The sequence below is a fragment of the Bombus pyrosoma genome, linkage group LG7, assembly GCF_014825855.1.
Source record: "Bombus pyrosoma isolate SC7728 linkage group LG7, ASM1482585v1, whole genome shotgun sequence".
In the NCBI taxonomy this organism is placed as follows: domain Eukaryota; kingdom Metazoa; phylum Arthropoda; class Insecta; order Hymenoptera; family Apidae; genus Bombus; species Bombus pyrosoma.
Window position 1 is genome coordinate 1,120,528 of NC_057776.1, and position 21,560 is coordinate 1,142,087.

Genomic DNA, 21,560 nt, shown 5'->3' on the forward strand with positions numbered 1-21,560 from the left:
GAAATGCTGCACAGAGATGTTTCCAAGATTTCACCGGGAAATTATTTGGTCGTTGACCCAATAGAAGTGAAATAGAAATACGCGTGTGTCATTGAACCTCCATGAAAGAATTATGTCATGTCTTTCTATTCTAGAGAAATAAATTCGATGATATGCCGATAAATTTATAAATATATATAACCCTTCGTCCTTTTTGAAAGATCTGCAATAAAATTAGCCAAAATTTACGCCAAGGGTACTTTAGTCATATACATGTGACAACAGAATAAATTAACGACGCAACTATAAATACGTTTCCTTCAAAAATTCGAATTATCATATTATGCAAATTTTGTTTCTTTATATCATGTTGCTGTGAGAAATTTATATGTTTCTAATGGATGTCTTCACTTTGAAATTTCATTAGTTAACGCTGAGGAAATTTTTATAAATCTTCCGACGAGAACAGTAAGCAGATAGACAAATTCGAAACCAGAATAATTATTTGTAGAAAGAAGAATGTGTTTTTCAGTTAAATACGCGAACATATACGTCAGAAAATGTTGTCCAGACGTGAATACAACGTAGAACCAGAGAAAATTAATACTGCTATAAAACTAGTACGTAATCCTCTCAGATGTTAAACCGCTAACGTAATTTATTTTTGCTCTTCACTACTTTTAATTTAGTTTTTATCCTGTACGGCAAATTTTACAAGATACCAATCATTTTTCATTCTAAATTTTCACAAATCCAATTTCCATATGTACATAGTATTATAATATTTACACGTATCTAATATTCGCGTATTATCTTTGTATATTATAATAAACAATTTACTGTATATATAACAATACTATAAAAAATACCACACTTTGAACGTTCCAAATATTTGCATATAATATCGTCTCCTCAATTTTTACGTCCTTAAAATTGTGCACTATTGATTATGACATTATTCTTATTCCTATCATGGAAATTGTCAATTTTGGAGTCATCATTCTTATGGATCTGAATACAATTGTATGTGTACATTATTTTCGTTATAGTCTTTCCATTATCATACTACAATAGACAGATTCATTGGTTATAAGTTAGACATATGCATACATTTTAATTCTTCCAAATGTCCAAATTGGACAAATTGTGAATGTAAAGAATTAAATAAATAAAAAAAAAAATATGCATACATTTTGCCTGTTTATTCTTTTCAACATCAAATCTTAGTGCACAAATTGCAGATTTGTATCTATAGTCGATGATTGACCGGATTTGAAAGTAGCGCATAAAAAATGAATGTTGCAGTTTTTCAGCAATGTCATATGATTCTTACAATATGACGACCAGATGCGTAAGTAGATGTGTAGAAAAACAAGATGAAAATAGTACCATAAATAAAAACAAGCTTTATACATATATAGACAATATATACACTATATATATTTTTACTTATTTATTATATATATAATATATAATAAAACAGTATCCTGAAATTTCGAAGGAATCTTGTCAAGCATCTCAGAGTTCTGTTAACTGGATGGTAGTTCAAAATTTTCCTGCAATTTTTTATGAAATTTTACTAACTACACATACTGTGTGTTGCAGAATTTCGCACCACAACATGGAAGTTAATTTAAATTATGTTTATATGCACTTCCTCACTCAAAATGTCTTATAAAATTGAATAACAGAACGATAGCTGGTTGACAGTATAATCAATAACGTTAGAGGATGTGCTTTTTTTAAAAGAATGCTTTAGGATTCGATCGTTCTAGTTGATATTAAAAATCAGAAGAATGCACTTTTGGCACATTTCTACGTGTTTGCATATCTTCAATATTATTCTGCCTTTGGTATTAACACACCTTTGATGTCAAGGTTAATATGTCCTGAACGTTTTCATACTCCCAATACGAAGTATAGTTTTATAATGAAAGGTCGATTTTATTGTTATCTACATATGCAATGTAAACGATTTTTAAAGTGACCAAAAGTGAGTCTTGTTACCTTTATGTCCACGATACCAGTGTTTCATCATCGAATGCTTAGAGTCAGCGTATTCTACATGTGAGTATCACTTTTTCATTATTTTTTTAGTATCAAATAACTTGTACGTTTGAGGAAAATTAGAAACAGTTTGTATGAACTATTTCGCAGTTTTCAACATCAGTTTGATAAATAAAAGAATTATCGTTAGATATATAATAATTGAAGACCACAGGAATGATGAAAAAAGCTTTTGTGTTGCACATAAAAACATTTTTATAATTCAGTGTCTTATTAACTAGTCACACATTATGAGAGCTGTTTTATTATCAAATTTGGTTATAGAGTTCTCTTGAAACTTATTTATATCACATTAATCTCTCAAGTACAGATTATCATATCGTAGATATTAAATGTATCGTTGACATTTTCTTATCATCTACTGCTAAAAGGCTCATTTTTTCGCATCGGTCGAGCTACTCCTCTTTGTAGCTATGTCATGTTACATTCTCTTATTTACTGAATAACATAAAAGTCAGAAAATCGACAAAATTATCCTGTAATCTTCAATTGTATGTTACATCAAGGCGATGTGAGACTTCTTGCGAATGTTAAACGCGTATACTCTTGAGAATATTAAATGTGTTGCCGAAGCATGAAAATAATTTTATAGAAAGCACAATTGAGGTAATATTATTACAAATTACCAGTGCTAGTAAATTTTCTTACGAAAGGGCAATAAGTTATCCTATTCGATTTAAAATTGTAAGAGCTGTTCGTGTAAAAGTGTATAACGCACGACTTGTCACTTGTCGATTCAGTAATATTGTTAGCTAATAAATTATTGTGCAAGAAACACTAGAAGCTTCGAACAATAGTACAACTATAAAGATCATGTTCGTGAAAGCCTTGAAAATCTTGCTCAAATGACAGTAGAAAGTTTATTTGCAGTGTTAGAAACAAGGCACGTGATTCGCACAGAGCATCGTTTCAGAGTGCATATTTCGAATGCTACTGACACAGCCGGCAATTCACTTCCCATTATTTTCTTCTCAATCAACTTAGGTACCTGATACGAACATTTCATATTGCAAACTTCTATCGTTAAATATTCTTCAGTGCAGTAGACGCCTTCTTATCCGATCTCGCTTTGACCAATCAAATTTTCGTTGAAAACTTATCTCAACAAAATATAGTAGCTCATAAAAGTATTGCAATTTCGAACGCGTATCATAGAAATTTGTTATATAACTATATATTATGTGCGTTATGTGAAATATTTTGAAATTTCATTAGTTGCACAATGAGACACGACAATCACAATTATATCGATCAAATTTTAAATCAATCTGCAAGTGTATATAAAGCTCATGGCACTATAATCGCAAATATGCATCAATTAAAAGAGTAATACAGCATGAATAGCAGTCTCAAATTAATATGATTAATGGCAAAGATAGTTTTACCAAATACCGTGCATTACTAACATAGTAAATAATAATAATAAGTATTTTGACTATGTAAAATTATAATCACCCGCTTTACAATCTCTGTACATGTAATAAAATATCACGACGCGATTAGATTGACTTTCAAAGCCAATATGCAATAACAAAGTTGACATTTAGATTCGTCAAACCTAATACAAGCGTTTCGTTAGCTTGGCAGGCTTATATTGAGATTCTTTAATTTCTAAAGTCAGATGAAGCAGGTTCCTGTCAACAACTGTTACAAAGACTTCGATATTAATGCTAGTAATATTTCCTTGTATTTTTATAATTATTAATAATTAATGCTAGCAATATTTCCTCATATTTTTATAATTATCGTTAAACGTGCTACAGAAATTGCAAGCCACACGCAACAGAAAATCACACTCTTTCAAGAAGTACTCTGGTAATTCCTGTAAAATTCTTCTAGCGGAGTTCAACACCCACTGTGTTGCTTCCTACACGCGGATGGAAGCTGAAGGATGCGCCAACACGGTATGGATGACGGAAGAGAGAAGTCATCGATCTTCCGCCGTAAACACGGTCGAGGAGGCACGGTTCAAAAGAAACGTCCAACATACTGGTACTTAGAATAGTTGCGAAAGAACGTTTATGCAATACCTTAAGGACTAGAGACGACATTCTTTCGCTTTATCGACCATGACAGAGCCGATCCTCGCTGTCGATGATTATACGTTCCGTGAATCGTACGAGCTGGCCATCGTTGACGTAATTTAAACACCGTATCAAGGACCTTAAAAGTATTATAGTTCCTGTCGGACGAGCATCTAGTATCGAGATAACGAACCATTATTTTCCTATAGCACGTCATCATACGCCGTTTTATCGCGTTTTCGACAATAGGTTCGATCGCGCGATGTAACACGATTTTGGTACCGTTTATCGTCCCACATGTGAAATGAATTTTACTTTTACGGTGCATGATTTTCGGTATCAAGACTCCGACGAATTTTAACCTATCAACTAGGGCCATCCTTTGGTCAAAAACTTTTATAACCGATCAAAGTTAACGACAGAACCACCACAGCGTAGGCGAAATAATTAATTTTTTATAGAAATCTCATAGATTTACAATGGCACGCTGTTAGAGATTTGAATAATTTTTCGTTAAATATACGAATGAGGATTTATTTTTCTCCTGATACCGTGTATCTTTTCACGTAATTTTTCATTTTGGTTTCTGTGGTGTAAATTTGATAAATCGAAGATAAATCAATTTCGCTTAGCAACCTGTTAGCTGATGGAATATATAATATTTTCTTAAAAAACTGCACTAAATGCTTTATAATTCAATCAATTTCAATTGTATCCACTTAGGACACAAAGAATGGCGAATATTCTTGAAACGTAAATAAATGAAAGCGAAGAAATTGATACCGAAGAGTCTCGCAGATTTTGAATAAAAGAATTCCAAAGTAAGTGCAGAAAGTGACGCTTCAGACTGAAATACTTTCTTAATAAATATCATTACCAAGTGAACTGACAATAATACATTAAATTGATTTGCCATTAATTTTTTTATTTCATAAGCACAGAAATCTCTAAGGTTAAAGGTCGACTACTTGCTCAATAGGCTAAAAGTTAATTCATAAATCGTGCGATACTTAAGAGCAGAACAATGCAAAGAAACTATAAGACAATTAAAAAATATACTTTCTTACAATGCGTACACAATTGTCACGCACAGGTAACTAGAAGACCATGTAGAAGAATAATAGCTGTGAAAGGTTACATGCAAATCAAAAGCAATGTGCGTCCCGCGAAGGTGTAAATATTTACACAGTAGAAATATCATGTGTGATTTTTCGCAAAACGCAATTTCTTATTATAATATGATGTAACCTCTATATATTTTTTCAGATTCGTTACAAATTTGAGCAGTGTAGTTATGATAGTTGTTTCATTACAATACTGATGAAACTTCAAACTGTTACGTATAGCAAATAGAATATATCGATAAAAATTTCTGTAAGCGCAGAGAGTGGCTTCCATGAGTCACAGTATGTGGACGGTTTTGTCGATTTACCTTAACAATTCACGAATCTTACTAAAATATATAGATCAATGGCAAACTAGTAATCAAAAGCCATGTTCATTATCTTCTTGTTGAATCAATAGATTTCTTAATTATGTATAATGTTTGACGAGATAAATATGTCACATAAATACGTGATACGTTTTGCATATGTCCTTACACATGAACATGCAAAATATGCATCATACAAAGAATGTGAAATAAAACAATACATTTTTATAGTCTGCTAATTATTCCAACAAACTTCTATCTTTATATAAATTTCGTTCTCCCATTTGAATTCTATAAAAAAGGCACATTTGCATAAAGGTCAGCAGTGTCATAACGTACATATCTATAAAAATGTTCTATGGTAAATGTTGGAAAACTTTCATGAGCCACTGTGTACAAGTAGTACTTGACGTAACTGACAAGTGAAATATACATGGCGAACAAAGGAAAGGAAGAAAAAGGAAAAGAGAAAAAGAAAGAAGGAAAGAAGTCTTATAATGCAAAGTGTAACAGCAGGTAGAACCGCAGAAAAATTCGACCCGATAACCGCAGGAATATCAATGAGCCGGTCGCATTCTCCGATTACAAATAGTTGTTATTGCGACACACGGCAGGCAGAACGTAATTTGGGTTGCTCGTTCGCGATGTGACTGTTAAAACAAACGAGCAACCGGCCCGTGGCTGTTCGCTTCGAGAACATCACAGCTCGCAATGGATGGCAGCTATTAGTGTCTGGTGCACGCCCGAAAATTGCTGGCGCTAACTTTATCACCGTGGTCAGTGAAACTGTTGATTATTGTCGGTTACGGTTTAAACGGTATTGGACCATGCTGTAACAGATCATTGGAACGCATCGATTTCCCGGCTAAGTTTCACGCGATTGCTTTTTTCACGCACCGTGTGCCGATGGCTGCGATTAAACACCAAATTTCGAATAATTTCATACCGGCCAAGGCAAATAGAAAACTGTTAACTAGGCGATTTCTTGTGCAGGAACGTCTAAAATTAATGAATTAAAAATTTACAAAAAGGATTAACCTTAGTCAGATCGATTACAGTCCTTGCAAATATACGTATTATATACATATGTACATAGATCATTTATTTAAAGTAAAAATTTAATGTCATTCATTGACGAGTATGTGTCATTTGTTGTTTTCCTGGAATATGTCCTATCATTGAGGTAATTTTTAAATTCCTGTCTTATAAATATAAATAATGGAAGATATTTCGTTACCATTTGGAAGTTTTTCTGTAAATGAAAACTGTTAGCGTAGCGCTTGAAAATAATGAAGATTTATGAAGTCTGAAAGACACAATTAATTGCGTGATAATTGTCGATTATACTATTTTGTAACGTTTTTACTGTGTACAACTGAGCATACCATGGAACAGAATTCATCCCTAATTCATTAGAATTAATCATTACTATTCATAGTGGCATTCATTCTTTTAATTACTAACTCTAGGTTTCTGCAGTTGCCATTTTATTTTACTTTATATCTAAATAAAACAATTTTTATATTCAAGATATTGATACACATATCCAGTCCTCAATTGAAAATGATATTCACATAATACTCAGCTATTAACCGGTGTATACAGCAGTATGATGCGGAATATACTAAATTTCATTTTTATAAGAAATTAAAATTGTTCTATAACTTTTAATAAAATTTATATTTAATGCACTGAAATATTGTTTCAGACGAGATAGTTTACTTTCGTAATTTTAAATATACACAAATTCATATCGCTTCGTGTAAAGGAAAAATCAAACTTTGACTAACAAAACTATAATTATTTATGTTCCGGACCAGGAATCGTAAACGAGCAAGTGAGATTTTTATCGGCGAGGCAAAACTTATAATTTGATAGCAAGGGAAGACTATTTTTTACAGCTGTATAAGCCCGTAAGAAAAGTTTGAGTATCTAAACTCAAATAAAAAAAAAAAAGAATTTAGAACTTTCCTTCCGAAGGCTTTTAGTTTCCCTCGTGCTCAATAGCCATAGACGTATAATAAATTCGATATTTCCGAAAGGTAATTAAGTAACACTTCGTAATGGCAACTCGTTGTCCAAATGATGTGACGGAAATCCCACGATCTTGCGGAAAAAGCGAGTATCTCATGTATAATATGCAAGTATATAAAGTGATATAGAGATGTCATAACATCGGTCAGTGGTCAAAGATTACAACTTCCGATTGCTGCAATTAATATCTAGACCCTCGTCCAGAATCAGTTCTTTGTTTGTAGTGAGATTCTTAAAAAGATTGTATCCTTGTAAATGGGGACAGTTATATTTATAACTTACTTCTAATCTATATTCTGAAAACTCCGATTTTATGACTCATTGTTGAACAGGTAACAATGATAGGAACTGATTTCAAAAAACTGACGTAAGCGCCCGTATGTGTGTGGAATGCGTACGACCTTACCTATGGTTAGATCAATTGAATGGAAATGTAGAATAAAGGTCTATTTAGAATTTTGCTGAAGTTACCGCGTTATACTGTTTCATAAGTTTCAAACACGTAACGTGCTTCTTGTATTCAACATTACATCGCCTTCTGACGAAACATCTGCAATCTGTGTGTACTGAAATGATCTGCTAATTCGACTTTGATCAAAATGCGCTGTACAGCATTCGAGGTTTTATTCCAGGTTTTCATCCAATCGGTGACTCTACTTAAGGGGGTATTCTAGTCCAGAGGCATGAATTTCGGGCGGTTTTTGAAGCTCTGTACGAACGAAACAAAAAATATTTTTAGTATCAATTTTTTTATTGATATTTTAAGATTACATAAAAAATTAACCAAAAAAAAAAAAAAACAAAATTCACAAAGTTATGAGCTGGCAAAGTGGGGGGTCCAAAAAAAGGGTGTCCTGGCGTGCATAATTTCAACCCTTTTAGTCATCTGAGACAAAAAAGCCGAACGGGTTCTTAATTAGTATAGATGCCGCTATAGCATGAACCTTGGAAAAGTCAAAAAAATATTTTTTCGCAAAATGGCGGTCGTTTGAAAAAAAATTTTTTTGGGCACGTTTTTTTAACAATTCTGAATTTTTTAAAAATAGTAGAATTACAAATTTTGATCTGCGCGTGCTTCAGGCGATAGAGGAATGTATAAAGAACATTCACACCAAATTTCAAATAAATTGGTTCATTAGAACTTGAGATATCGTGCACGCCAACTCGGAAAAAGTAGTTTCGAGAAAAACGCGTTTAAAATTTTGAGACAAGTTTCCGGCAATTTTACTCTTAGAATGGTACAGCATACTTACATATTTTTAATCGACGATTCCTGCTCCATACAAGAACATCTTTCTTACATGCAGAACACAGAATTAACAATAAAAGAGAAGAATTCTAAAATGCACTAGTCGTAATAGTTATTAATTAGAACTGTTCATTTGTTCCGGTCGGACCGGAGCTGCAGCTCATAAAACAATTGAAATTTTGACAGATCCTTTTAAGGGTATATTCCTGAATGTCTAAACTTTGGAAATATAAAAAAAAATTCCCGATTTTTTTCAAATTTGTAGACTAGAATACCCCTTCATCGAAGGCTGTAAATTTTAACCACTGTCCGATTTTACGATAATATTTCCACCTGCTATACGTTCAGGTATTAGTCCATCGTCACTGAGAAAGGGTGCGACTGGAGCGCGAGTGTCGCCGTGACACTCAAAATGCCGTTGTTTGGAAAATTAGCGGTGTACACGGCAACCAAACAATGTGCATCCTGTACAAACCAAGTTCAGATGGGCTCAAACGAAATCGGAGTCGGATCTATACTCGAAAGCTTCGGGGCAATTTTACGATAATATTTCCACCTGCTATACGTTCAGGTATTAGTCCATCGTCACCGAGAAAGGGTGCGACTAGAACGCGAGTGTCGCCGTGACACTCAAAATGCCGTTGTTTGGAAAATTAGCGGTGTACACGGCAACCAAACAATGTGCATCCTGTACAAACCAAGTTCAGATGGGCTCAAACGAAATCGGAGTTGAACCTATACTCGAAAGCTTCGGTGCAATCAAACATTTGTACACACGTACTTACGTTGGAACACATAAACGCTTGTAATCTTAGTAGCTCATAGTGTACAGTGATAGTAACACTAGGTTTACGGGAAACGTCATTTTGACGTATTTCGAATTTCATGCGGGAAATTACACGAGCCGTTTACGTTTCTCTGCTATCCACTTTTATCCATTTAACAAGATAAATGCATATCGAAATTCATTTGTTTCAAAGCTTTCTAGTTTTGAAGCCCGTGAACCTAGTGTTAAAGTTGTTATATTTTAAAATCAAACAAACGATCATCTCCAGTCAATTTCCTTAACCCAGCGGTTCTCTAGTTCTTCAAGTTGGAAGTAGATGAACAATCGAAGACAGATACGGCAATCCAATTTACACGTTTTGCATCGTTTTGATCAAAAGCTACGCGACATATCTCGTCCACAGTGTCGCACGAGGAATATTGTCTCGACCATCTTTTAAATATTTCAGAAATAGAGACGAAAGAGTTAAGTAAATCTCTGGGCTGCTGTAACTAACGAAAAAAGAATCGTACAACAATCTGTGTAAGTACCTACCTTATAGGTACTATTATAATTTAATTTAATAATTTAATTTAACAGGAATAAAAAAGTGAAATATACGCGCACAAATTGTTGATGATACTTTTTTCAAAATTCTATAATTATTATCAGTATGTACATAATATTTATATATACATAAACAAACATACACATATACGTAAATATTTCCGGTTTTTATAAAAATAAGGCTCATAACCCCCCGGGAAATAAAATTTGAATCAAAAGTGTTATTCTAATAACATTTTCTAAAGTAAATATCTGCAACAAATATTGCAAGAATTGTCCGGTTCTAAAATTAGTTCGCTGATATTTCAAGTAGCGCACGCTTTAAACTCTTCCTCCACTTCAGTAGATCTCGAATTTTAATTTATTGTGAATATAGATAGAGCTTTATCGGGGTGTTGCTCCCTCGCCTAAATAATATAATCAACCATAAGGAAACCTTAAAGGAATTTAATAAAAAAATTGAAGAAATTACGTGTTACTGATATAAACATGCATTCAGTTTCGTAACGCCAACGAATCGTAAGAAGATTCCTGGTAAATTTGAAATTGAAATGGGACACGTGGAACGTGCTACATCCCACAATTGCGGATATTTCGCGTGTCATCGACACCTATACACGCGAATAATGCCAACCAGATTGTCCTCCTTACAACTTACCGTTCGTTTCGAAGTGGGTGTTGTGCATTGTCAAGATTTGTAATACAATGTGACATGAATTTTAAACCGCGCAACTTGTCAGTCGCAAAGTTATCGATCACTATGCGATCACGTAGTATGGTAATACATTGTTATATTGACACAATTTTTCTATGGTTAAAGCGAACGTTACCTAATATGATATAAACAGGCTTGGGTCATTAGTAGCCCACCGAGAACTTTCTATTCGGCACAATTAATATACATATTTATTAGTTAAAAATATATCTAGAACTACACAATAGCTCGCGAAAGTATTTCAATCAGAAACCAAAAATAATAGATATTTTAAACAATTTTGTGAGCAATGATAATCGCTTAAGTTTTTTGTTTAAATGGGAAACAGCAATCGCTAAATTTTAATAAAATTTCTTAGAAAATTAAATGATCAAGACATGTGAAATTTTTAGTGTCCTGCTTACGAATAACTATTAGAAATAATTAAAAATCTTCTGATTATACCGATGATAATCAGTATTGGTGACCGAAATTATTTTTGGTTTTGATGGAAAATATTTTTTGATTACCGATAACCATATCTTGTTATGAATATTTGGTTACCGGTAATCAAAAATTTGTTAATCATTTGTAGTGATTATTCATAACCAAAATCATTTAAACTAAAATATGAATTAAACTCTACAAAGATCATAAAATTATTTAAATAGTCACTTTTCTGTTATTTCAATAAATATTAATATTTAGTGGGACCATCTTTAGCACTAATTATGTTTAAAGCAACTATTCGTTCTCCACACTAATTTGCAATAACTGCCTTGTAACTTTTATACACATTTCCACATTAGTTTAAAATTCTAATATTATAATCTTGACAACGTGTTTCATTATAGTGCTAATAAAATTCCAGAAATTTTTCTATCAAGTACATAATAGATTTATAAAAATGTTCTATGGTAAGCATGTAAATACTTTCGTCAGCTACTGATATAACAATAAAATATGACTTTACTTTGATCAATTAGCAAATTATTTCGCACGAATACAAGATATTTTACAAATGATAATTCTCCATAAAAAAATAAATAATAAATCAAACACGGATATATTGACAATAAAGAATAAATTTTGTTTAAATAAGGTTTCGTTCTTTTTCTAATATAATTTCTAATATAATTGTATAATATCTAGTATAATTTGCAATATATAATAGCAATTATGGTGACTTACTGTTGCAAATTATTGAAAGAGATATTACGTGATAAATTCTTACAAATAATAAATTAGTATTTTGATTTAATGTTTATATAACTAAAGTACATTTGCTGAACTATTAGTTATCCATCAGTTTCATAGAACATAACATTCCACAAAATTTAATATATTGGCAATTCATTGACAGTTTTCTATGTCTAAGTGCTGAATAATTCAATACTTTTAAAGTGCAATTATCACAAAGAATGTACATTTTGCAAATTATTATACACTATGTGCGTTAAGGAAATGTAATAGCAGTATCACTGTGAGTTATCAATGGTCCACATTACGGAAACAGGAAGCAATAGAAATCAGTAGCATCATGCAACATTATGTAAATTACAAAAAGATAAAGTACCGCGAATGAAATTAAAGAAAAAAGAAAGTCCGGATCATCAATTTACCGCCAGCATCTTAGTATATCTCTGCGTTAACGTGTCAATCGAAAATGATGAATCGAAGTCAATCGTATCCAGCATGCAACATATGAAATGCGACTAATGAATGAAAAAAGTAGTGGAAGTTATGGTGTCGCGACCTCGTTCATGCGGCCCCGTTCGTTCTCCATATAAGAAGACATACAGACATTTTTCGTCTTTCCGTCAAATAAATTACCGCCACGGAATGCAGGTACCCTTGCATCGGGAAAATAACCGTCGAACGAGTTAAACTGTAGCAAACATGAAGTTGCAAATTAAGTACAAATTTAAATCACAAAAAAACTGTGTTAAGGAAGCATTTAAATAGAAAGATCATAAGTCCATATCGTACGTGTCATGTAAAATATTTTGAAATTGCGTTAGCATTCTAATAAAATACGACTGTCATGATTATAATGGTAAAATATAAAACCAATGTAAAAATGTATATACAAATTACAGCATACTTATCGCAAACATTTAAATAGAAACTTAGTATACATTATGAATAACGGTCTTAAACACATAAATATTGCCAACTATGATCTAATGAATAGACTGCGTATTTTCATGCATTTATAGGAAATTTGACAGTAAGAAATTGTACAGAATTCACATGGTATGAAAAATACGTGAAATATCCAATATATAGTGTGTTCCATGACACTTGATACTTGAAACAATTCTTGGTAATTATTTAGAAAGCTGCCGTCGTCTTGAATTTTTATCCTTTTTTAATATGTCGTCGGGCGCATGATTCTAAACAACTTTTCCCTGTGCGTGTAACCACTGCTCGGTCCTAGTATCCGAGATATTTGCAAAAATCCGTTGGTACCATTACAGTGAATTCTGCCTATTGTACGATTATGCGTCCGAGACAGCGTATGCTGATTGCCGACCGCTGTGAAGCCTAATCCAATAAAACGCCTAATCCAAACTTAATTCTTATCTTTTGTTTATAGTTTATGTGTATAGGTTTGAATTAGGTACCATTTTATCAGACATACGCTATCATGGACACTTGCACATATCTTGAAAACTACAAGAGTCCGGCAGTAACGTGCAAAAAAAGTTGTCAAAAATGTTGATTTCTAGAACATATGAAAAAATTATGGAAATGCAAAACAGCAGCAGCTTTCTAAATAATTATACAATTTTCTATATAAATTCTACTTGTTTTAATTACATTCGCAAAAATATGAATTTGCATGAAAATTCAGAATCTAGTAATAAATAATTTCTTGCTCAAGTATTCCTGTGATCTGTACAAAATATATGCATACTTGTACTAGGTATCTTGTAATTTTTATATATTTTTTCAGACTCGCTTCAAACTTCATCAATATAATCATAATAGTCGAATCTCGTAACAGTGTTAACAGAATTTCAAAATGTTTCGTACAACACAAATAATATATAGTATGAAAAAATATGTGCATAACTGTTCAAATGCTTTCGTGCGCCTGTGCATGAATAAGCAAAAAAGGAAGAAGAGAGAGAAGGAAAAATGACAAAGATTAGCTTCACGATCTCGATCTAATACCGTAGGGTCGACCAATGAGAAATGGGCTTATCGTATAATCGCGAAGCCGACCCATGAAATATCGAGCGATAAGATATGTTGGATAGACATTCTATGGTGAAACGTTAGTATTCCTTTCACTAAAGTGGTTCTCAAAGATGAAAAGGTGTATGTAGCCGGGTCTGATCGTCGGAGAACGGTTTTTACACGGTCGAAACCCTCGTCCTCTGGCAATACACTTTTACTGTGACGTAATCCACCTGCTATGTACATTTCTCGAGGGAACGCGAAATGCAAGCGACAGTATAAAGTACGAGAAGCAGACTTACCGTTCAGGTGTCGCTGCTTTTGTTTGAGGATGATCTTTCCCAGATAGCAGACGTTACTCCTCACGAAGGATATACCAATTTCGTTCACAGTCCTCATGTTCGTCAGGTAAACGCTGACAACAAAAAGGAAAATTTCATGTTAAATAGAAAGAATATGGGATTACGAACGTGACTTCTTCGACGCTTTTAGAATTTCGAGATCACACATCAGACTATATTGGCATTTCTAGATTTTTCATTCTGGGATAGGAAATTATGTATTGTGTAATTTTGTTGGGAAAAGCAGGAACATATAAAATTTTTGTGTATACCTTGAAACTAAGAGACTTTTCCTTTTTTCCTATTTTTTATAATGTTGAAGTTCCTCTTTTTGTTAAAATGTTCTTCCATTGAAAAAGATTTTTATTTTATGGAATTAAAAAAAGTTTATGTAATTTCAGGAAACGAATAAAAATAAGTTTACATAAATCAATAATTTGAATATTGTTCACTTCTTTTTTTACATGGAATTAATAGTAAAATTATTGTTAATATTCTCCTGTGTGAAAATTTTTCAATTTAAATTTAAATAGAGTATTTTTTGCATTTATGCAACAGTTAAAAAAGATTATGAACTTAAAGACACCTTTTAAAAACTTCAAATTAATTTTCAAACTAAAGATTTGATATATCTCCATTTACGATTTGAAATTTAAAATAATACCTAAACTATCCTTGCTAAAAGCACCAAATAGAACCTTTTATAGAAAGAAATTGAAGCTAGCAGTTCAACATAAGATCATAATTTATCAACTATCAATTAACTTCCTTTATAAAACTAATTTTCTTTGATTTAATTTGCTTAATTTTCCACATTGAAATAGATACTTTTATTTTACTGTTATATAAGTTCTTAAAATATGAAAATTAAAAAGTCTTGTAAATATTAAAAAATTTCACGTAATGCAATATACTTTCATTCGAAAATTTCGTTTTGTTAACTTAGAAGTTAGAAACTGTATTTTGTGTCTCATGTCGTAGTTCTAAGAACTTAAGCTCGAGCCCTAGTTTATCGTACTTTGAAATGGCAGATCTCAAGAGCATAGCACAATGAAAAATAGTCTTAAAGTTATATATTCCCGAGAATCTCCTTATATTGAACAGTAGCAATTAATGGTAGTAACTATTGCTAACTGTAATTAGTCCGTTTGTAGCATGTAACCAATTGCATTTATTACACTATGTTCTTAGAAAATTGTATGAACAAATATATAAAAATTTAATATAATGCAATGACATTACATATCCTTACAATTATTTTATTCTTCTAATAAAATGTTTTTTAGGTTTAATTATTTTTTGTTTTTTATGTTACAAATATTCCAATTTATATTTTGTAGACTTACCATTTTTTCCAGTCTGAAGCCAAATCCCTTGATTTATAATGAACGATTGATTTCAAGCCGGTATTATTGCCGAGAACTAGTATTGGTTCGTGTTGACTTCCGTTTGCTATGGACGACTCCATTTCTTTATAAGCAATGATTGCTACAATGTCTTGTTGAAATTCGATGTGAACGAGAAATAGTCTGTAAATGGATTTAAACACATAGTTAATATAAAAAATACAATTGTGCGAAGTATCATAAATTTAATTATAAAATATAGAACTCCCTCACCTGTGATATGACCTAGTCGTAAGATCATTTGTAGTTAATTTTATGCAACCACCACCTTCGAAAGAAAACTGGCTACAAAATTCGAAGCTATTTACATACAGCATTGGCATTTTATTTTCAATATTTACAACATTTTGTAATACTCGAATAACATTCTTCTTCGTTTCATAAACATATTGTATCGGTTCTTTTGTACACTCATTTCGATCGTTTTCACTTTTCGCTTCTGGAAGTTGAGGAGAGGATGTAAATTTCATGTGCGGTGTAGGTACTGAAATTTGTGGATTTTGCAGGGATAAATTGTAAAATGGTTTGTATTTAAATTTTCTTCCTTCCTTTTCATATAATGCCTGCATAAAATATGTGCATTTCAGTTATAATATATTCATGTAATAAATTCAGTTTGTTAAAAATAATGTGAGATATTTAATATACCTGACCGCAGCGATAATACAAGCTACCACTGCCACGGCAAAATGATGTTTTGAATACTTCTTCTTCATAGATAGGTACATGAACATATAAATAAGGAAACAACTGTGCCCAAAATAGATCTTCTATTTCTTGGAATGTCTTAGATCCAAAATATTCGTGAGTCCAACCTGGACCAAAAATCGCAACAGAAAGTCCTTCGTGTCGTATTTTTTGTAAAGCCTGTAGATCATAATGGTTTAATGAAATATTAAATGACTATATGCTACAATAAAATAAGTAATATTGTAATTACATATGTTGAATTAAATCCACCACCACCAGGACAACCTCTTCCCCAAATATCAAGTCCTACGTAAATATCATGAATATCTCTGTTGTGATTTTTTGCAAGTGCCAAACTGTTTTCCAATTTTGATTTCGTCCAATTATAATTCAAGTAAATGCCATCGCAGTTTAAAAAGAAATCTCTGAAATATTGTATTTATAACATTAAATAAAATTTACAAACAGAAACAATTGTAAAAGTATAAGAATGTAATAAGCTTACATGTTTTTACTATTAAGCTCATTTTGCCAATTTAATTTTCCTTCATTGGTTACGCTATCGTACCATATAATTTCAGAATTTTTAATTGCTTCATGAATATTTTCTGTCAGATATTTTACAAAATAAATTAAATTATTAACTTGCTCACTTTTAATGGTATTTTCAACATTTAATAACCAGCCATCGAACTTATAAAATTTTGCAACAAGTATTAGTGCATCTGCGAACCTTCTTACTTCTTCCTGAGATTCAAGTATAACATCCCAGATACCTTCTCTTTCTGTAATTACAGTACCAAGAACTTTTACACCATGCTTATGTGCTGCATTAATCCATCCAAAAGGTGGCACAGTTATGAAATGATGACTAAAATACACAAATGTGTCGATAACACTCCAATGATAAAATAGGTAAGAATCATAAGATTCTGATCCATATATAAATCTGAAAAATCACGGATATATTATGTATAATATAAGAATTAATAAATATAGTGGTTTCTATAAATATTACCTGTCTTCTAGGTAACCGCCTTTCATATCATGACAAAGCAACGTTCTCGGTTGTACTTCTCTATCCAATTTTTCTAACTGCATTCTTTCTGCGCTTATTTCTAAACCACTGTACACATAATCAGTTGAATCTCTTAGTTCTTTAATTTCTGGCCATGGTTTTAAATTACCCACATTATCAAATAATTCTTTTAAGTTTTTGAAAGGTTGTGACTCTGTAACTTCAGTTGCCATCTCTCTGATTTATACTGTTCTACAGACCACTTTCAAATAGTTTTTAATTCATTAACTCAAACAAAGGTTTTCCTTCTTATTTGCATCACCGGAAGAGTTGTAATCATGCAGAACATTTGCTGCATTGATAGTGTTCACAGCAAACGGAACTAACATATCAATTTATGTCTCATGATTTAATACTATTATCTACCAACTGCTAATGAGCAAAAAAATGTTCATTTCTCTATCTGAAACAAAATATATGAAATAAAATTATGAATTTATAATACGCGTATATCAATATTTATATGATTGTTTCAACTTTCAAAGAAATATTCTTATTTACAGAAGTATATATTCTTTAATATTTTGCAAAAATTATATCGAAACAAACAATTTGGAATAAACATAACCAAGTAAATACTTTAACACGTTATATTTAATTAAATATTTTATTAGATTCGCATAGGATTTAACACCTAACCTTTACGTCTAAGATATCAAATTAGTATACGTCAACGTTACTGAAAAGCATCTGCTACTCTTTCTCATTCTCTCTTTCAATTTTATTTCTGCTGCTTCCCCTTTTATGATATTTATAACATTTCTTAGTTTAGATATAAGTAAATTTTTCGTAATTTATAAAAAATGACATTCTTTTTAATTATCGTATACTATTAATCCATTATATATCCTGTTGTAATTTAACTTTTAGAAATTTAAAGCATGTGCATGCACAAAGTAATTCTGTTCCTAAGAATAATCATTTATTATTACGATAATACTAAAAACTTAAATTAATTACTGTTGTTAATTAATTTTCAAATATCGTAAGGCACAGCCATACACAAGTCATACAAGCTATACTTATGTTCTTTAAGTCAGCAGAAATAAATTTTAAATTTTATATTATATATTAATATATATTATAGGGAGAAGCACTATGCAAAATAATTGTTAAAGACATACATTTAATTTATTAGTATAGATACTTACTATATACAAAGCGTTCTCTTCAAAGATAATATGACGACTACCGAACAATCGACGGCAACCCAAGGTATTTCTAGTACTGATAATAGTAGCATAGTTACAAGATAGCTATGTATCTATGTCCAGCTACAAAAAATTGGCAATCGGTGCTTAGTCTCGCGGCACCATGTCGCATGCCTCGTGGAACATACAATGTATCGCCTACGGTCTACGATATGAATATATTAATAAACTTGACAAATTTGTTATGATTCTTTCTAGATAATTTTCCTTTCTCAAGATTCTGAGGGAAGTACTGAAATGTTTGACTCGTTATCAGTCCTCTTGTCAAAAGGTTCATCATTTATTACCTTTCCCAATCCGTAGACAGGTTTCTCAAACTAAGACCGGTATCAGACGAGCGGTTTGTTGTTGTTGAATATATACGTGCGAGAGTGAGGGAACGTAGAGCAAAACCACACACAAGTATTTATCCCCTCCATAGCACGTATGTGAGCGTTGTATGATGGCCTAGGATTCCGTTGAGGAAGGCGAGAAGTGCAGTGTGAAATCTTGTGCCCTAGGCCTCTGGCGAATAGCCCACGTGGAGAGCAAAGTTACGTGAATATTAGAATAAAGTTCCTTATAATACCTCTCCATACTTTAACAGCCGCAAAATTGGCGCAACAGCGCCATATTGAAAGAATAAGGAAATACATATGTATGTATCCTTCTTTTGTGAGACAAAAAGCTTTATTTCTCTGTTCTTCCAACGCCGTCGTCTGAAGTGTGCTTTCCATTTGCGACTAGCCATGCGATTATAAAATCCATTGCCGAATATGGCACAATTTTCATTCGCACTACCGCGATTAAGGATGGCGCGCGACTGTAAAGTTGTGACTTATCGCGACAAGTCAGTCGCGTGCGACTACAAAGTATATGGAACATGTACGTGCTATATCCATAGCCAGAACAATCGCGCGGGACTGAACATCATTTTGCTGCTAGAAGTGTGGAGACTCCTTACTAAGGACGTCTTAATATATAACTATAATAGTATATAATATTATAATTTATAATAACCTTAATATAAATAGTTAATATTATAATGATAAAAAATGACAAAAACCCAATAAGTTTACTAATAAGAAACTAATAGTTTCTCGACATAAATAGATTACTACCCTTTTATGAGAAGTGTTGTAACAGATTGATTAACGTGTTAAAAAATGGATGGTTCTATTAAAAAGAATATAGCTGATCTTTGTTCGGTGTCGCGCGTGATACTAGTCAGAAATGAAAAAAAGCTGTAAGACGTCCTTATTCCTTATTATTCTACATGTGTCGTGCAGCATCATCAGGTCGGGCTATCGTCACACGTGTATGTTTCCCAAGAATCAATAAGAAGAATATCGGGATCCTTATTATGAACCGAAACTATAACATAAAGCCAAGTTTACACCTTTTCACTTTGGATAATCTGTAAGTGATATACGTTTTACAACGGTTTATAATATTTCCCAATTATACAATTTGAATTGCATTTCACTGTCGTTACTCCTAAGATGCTCAGCTGCTCTCTGACTCGATACAAAATTGTTTGTTCACTGTCACGGTGAGGAATGGCCCTCCTACGAATATTCTATTCGAAATAAACTGATATGTATTCTGATTGTATAATATAATCGAATATAATCTGATTGTATCAGAAATGAATTCTTAGTAGAAACGTTTCTGTATCATATGATTTGGAACATCTATCGGAATATCTATATGGATTAGATTATATTATCTATATAATTATAACCTAACCCCAATCTAATCTATAGGTTATATAGATTATATAGATAATATAATCTAATCTACAAAACAAGCAACTTCATAACTTTATAAACAACATATCGGTTAAATAAAAAAAAACGCGAGTTTTTCTTACATTTCCTCTATATTTTAAAAATTATTTATCATACGTGAAAAAGTGTCAGTAGAAAATTGTAGATAATAAAATTATCTATAAAATGAGACTCGTTACGTAACGATAAGCTCAATTTTTACGTTGTACATTAGCAAATAGTGCAATGACTTTTTTCTTAAATCGTTTATAACGTTAGTTAAAATTGTCATACAATATTGAGGTTTTATGGTATCAGTCGTATCAAAATAGGATACCAAATTTCAAATCGATTCGTTTGTTAGTTTTTGTAAAATCAATTAATCAATTTACGAAATGGGAAATTTTTAATTTGTAAGAAAAATATCTGAGGTTATCTTTGTTTATGCTTCGAGCTTCTACGCTATGTAGAAGACTGTAGTATAGATATGCAAGTGTAAAAAAATATTTTCGTTCAAAAACATGGCTAAAATACAGTGATGATTATTTTTACTTTGTTGTTAAATGCAGTAACTTTTGCCATTTACATTCTATCGTCGTGGAACTTGCTTTTATCGATTTCTGGAATCATTCCACGTAATTTAAAGAAAAAGACGTTTTTCTAGGATCGATTGGTTCGAAGATGGGCTTTTTTTTAAAAAAATGGTCTGCGTTAAACTAAATACAACGAGCGTTGTTCTACAGTTTATGACTTATATTATGCGTGAATTTCTCTTCTTATTGGTTGAATGCCCATAAAGCATAGAAAAAGATTTGTAAAATTCTTTCATTTTCGCTGCGGGCAGCCAGATGGCTTGAACGCAGCGGGCTGTGTAAAAGCTCCGTGTGCAGTTTCTGCATTGACTGTGCGAAAACTACAACTCGTGGAAAAGGTCGTGTTATCTATGCAACTATACAATTAGGGAGACGTTTCCCTTTTATAATTTGAAATTATCCAAGAAAGTAGGAAATGGCTGGTAACATCTGTTTGCTTGTGCAACGTTATTTAAAGACTGAAAATAAGAATTAAATTTTTTCTGTATTTCTGTA

The 21,560-nt window shown here is 32.0% G+C and overlaps 1 protein-coding gene across 1 annotated transcript in view; it reads right to left on the minus strand.

The window, feature by feature from the left end:
- Positions 1-18,295, minus strand: part of LOC122568872 — a 33,633-nt gene extending 15,338 nt beyond the window's left edge. The window contains 8 exon segments of the mRNA XM_043729120.1: positions 14,301-14,413; positions 15,686-15,868; positions 15,959-16,308; positions 16,394-16,612; positions 16,686-16,860; positions 16,941-17,384; positions 17,454-17,916; positions 18,153-18,295. Of these exon segments, the coding sequence (XP_043585055.1) occupies positions 14,301-14,413; positions 15,686-15,868; positions 15,959-16,308; positions 16,394-16,612; positions 16,686-16,860; positions 16,941-17,384; positions 17,454-17,686 (1,717 nt within the window). The 5' untranslated portion in view covers positions 17,687-17,916; positions 18,153-18,295.
- Positions 18,296-21,560: the final 3,265 nt, after the last annotated feature.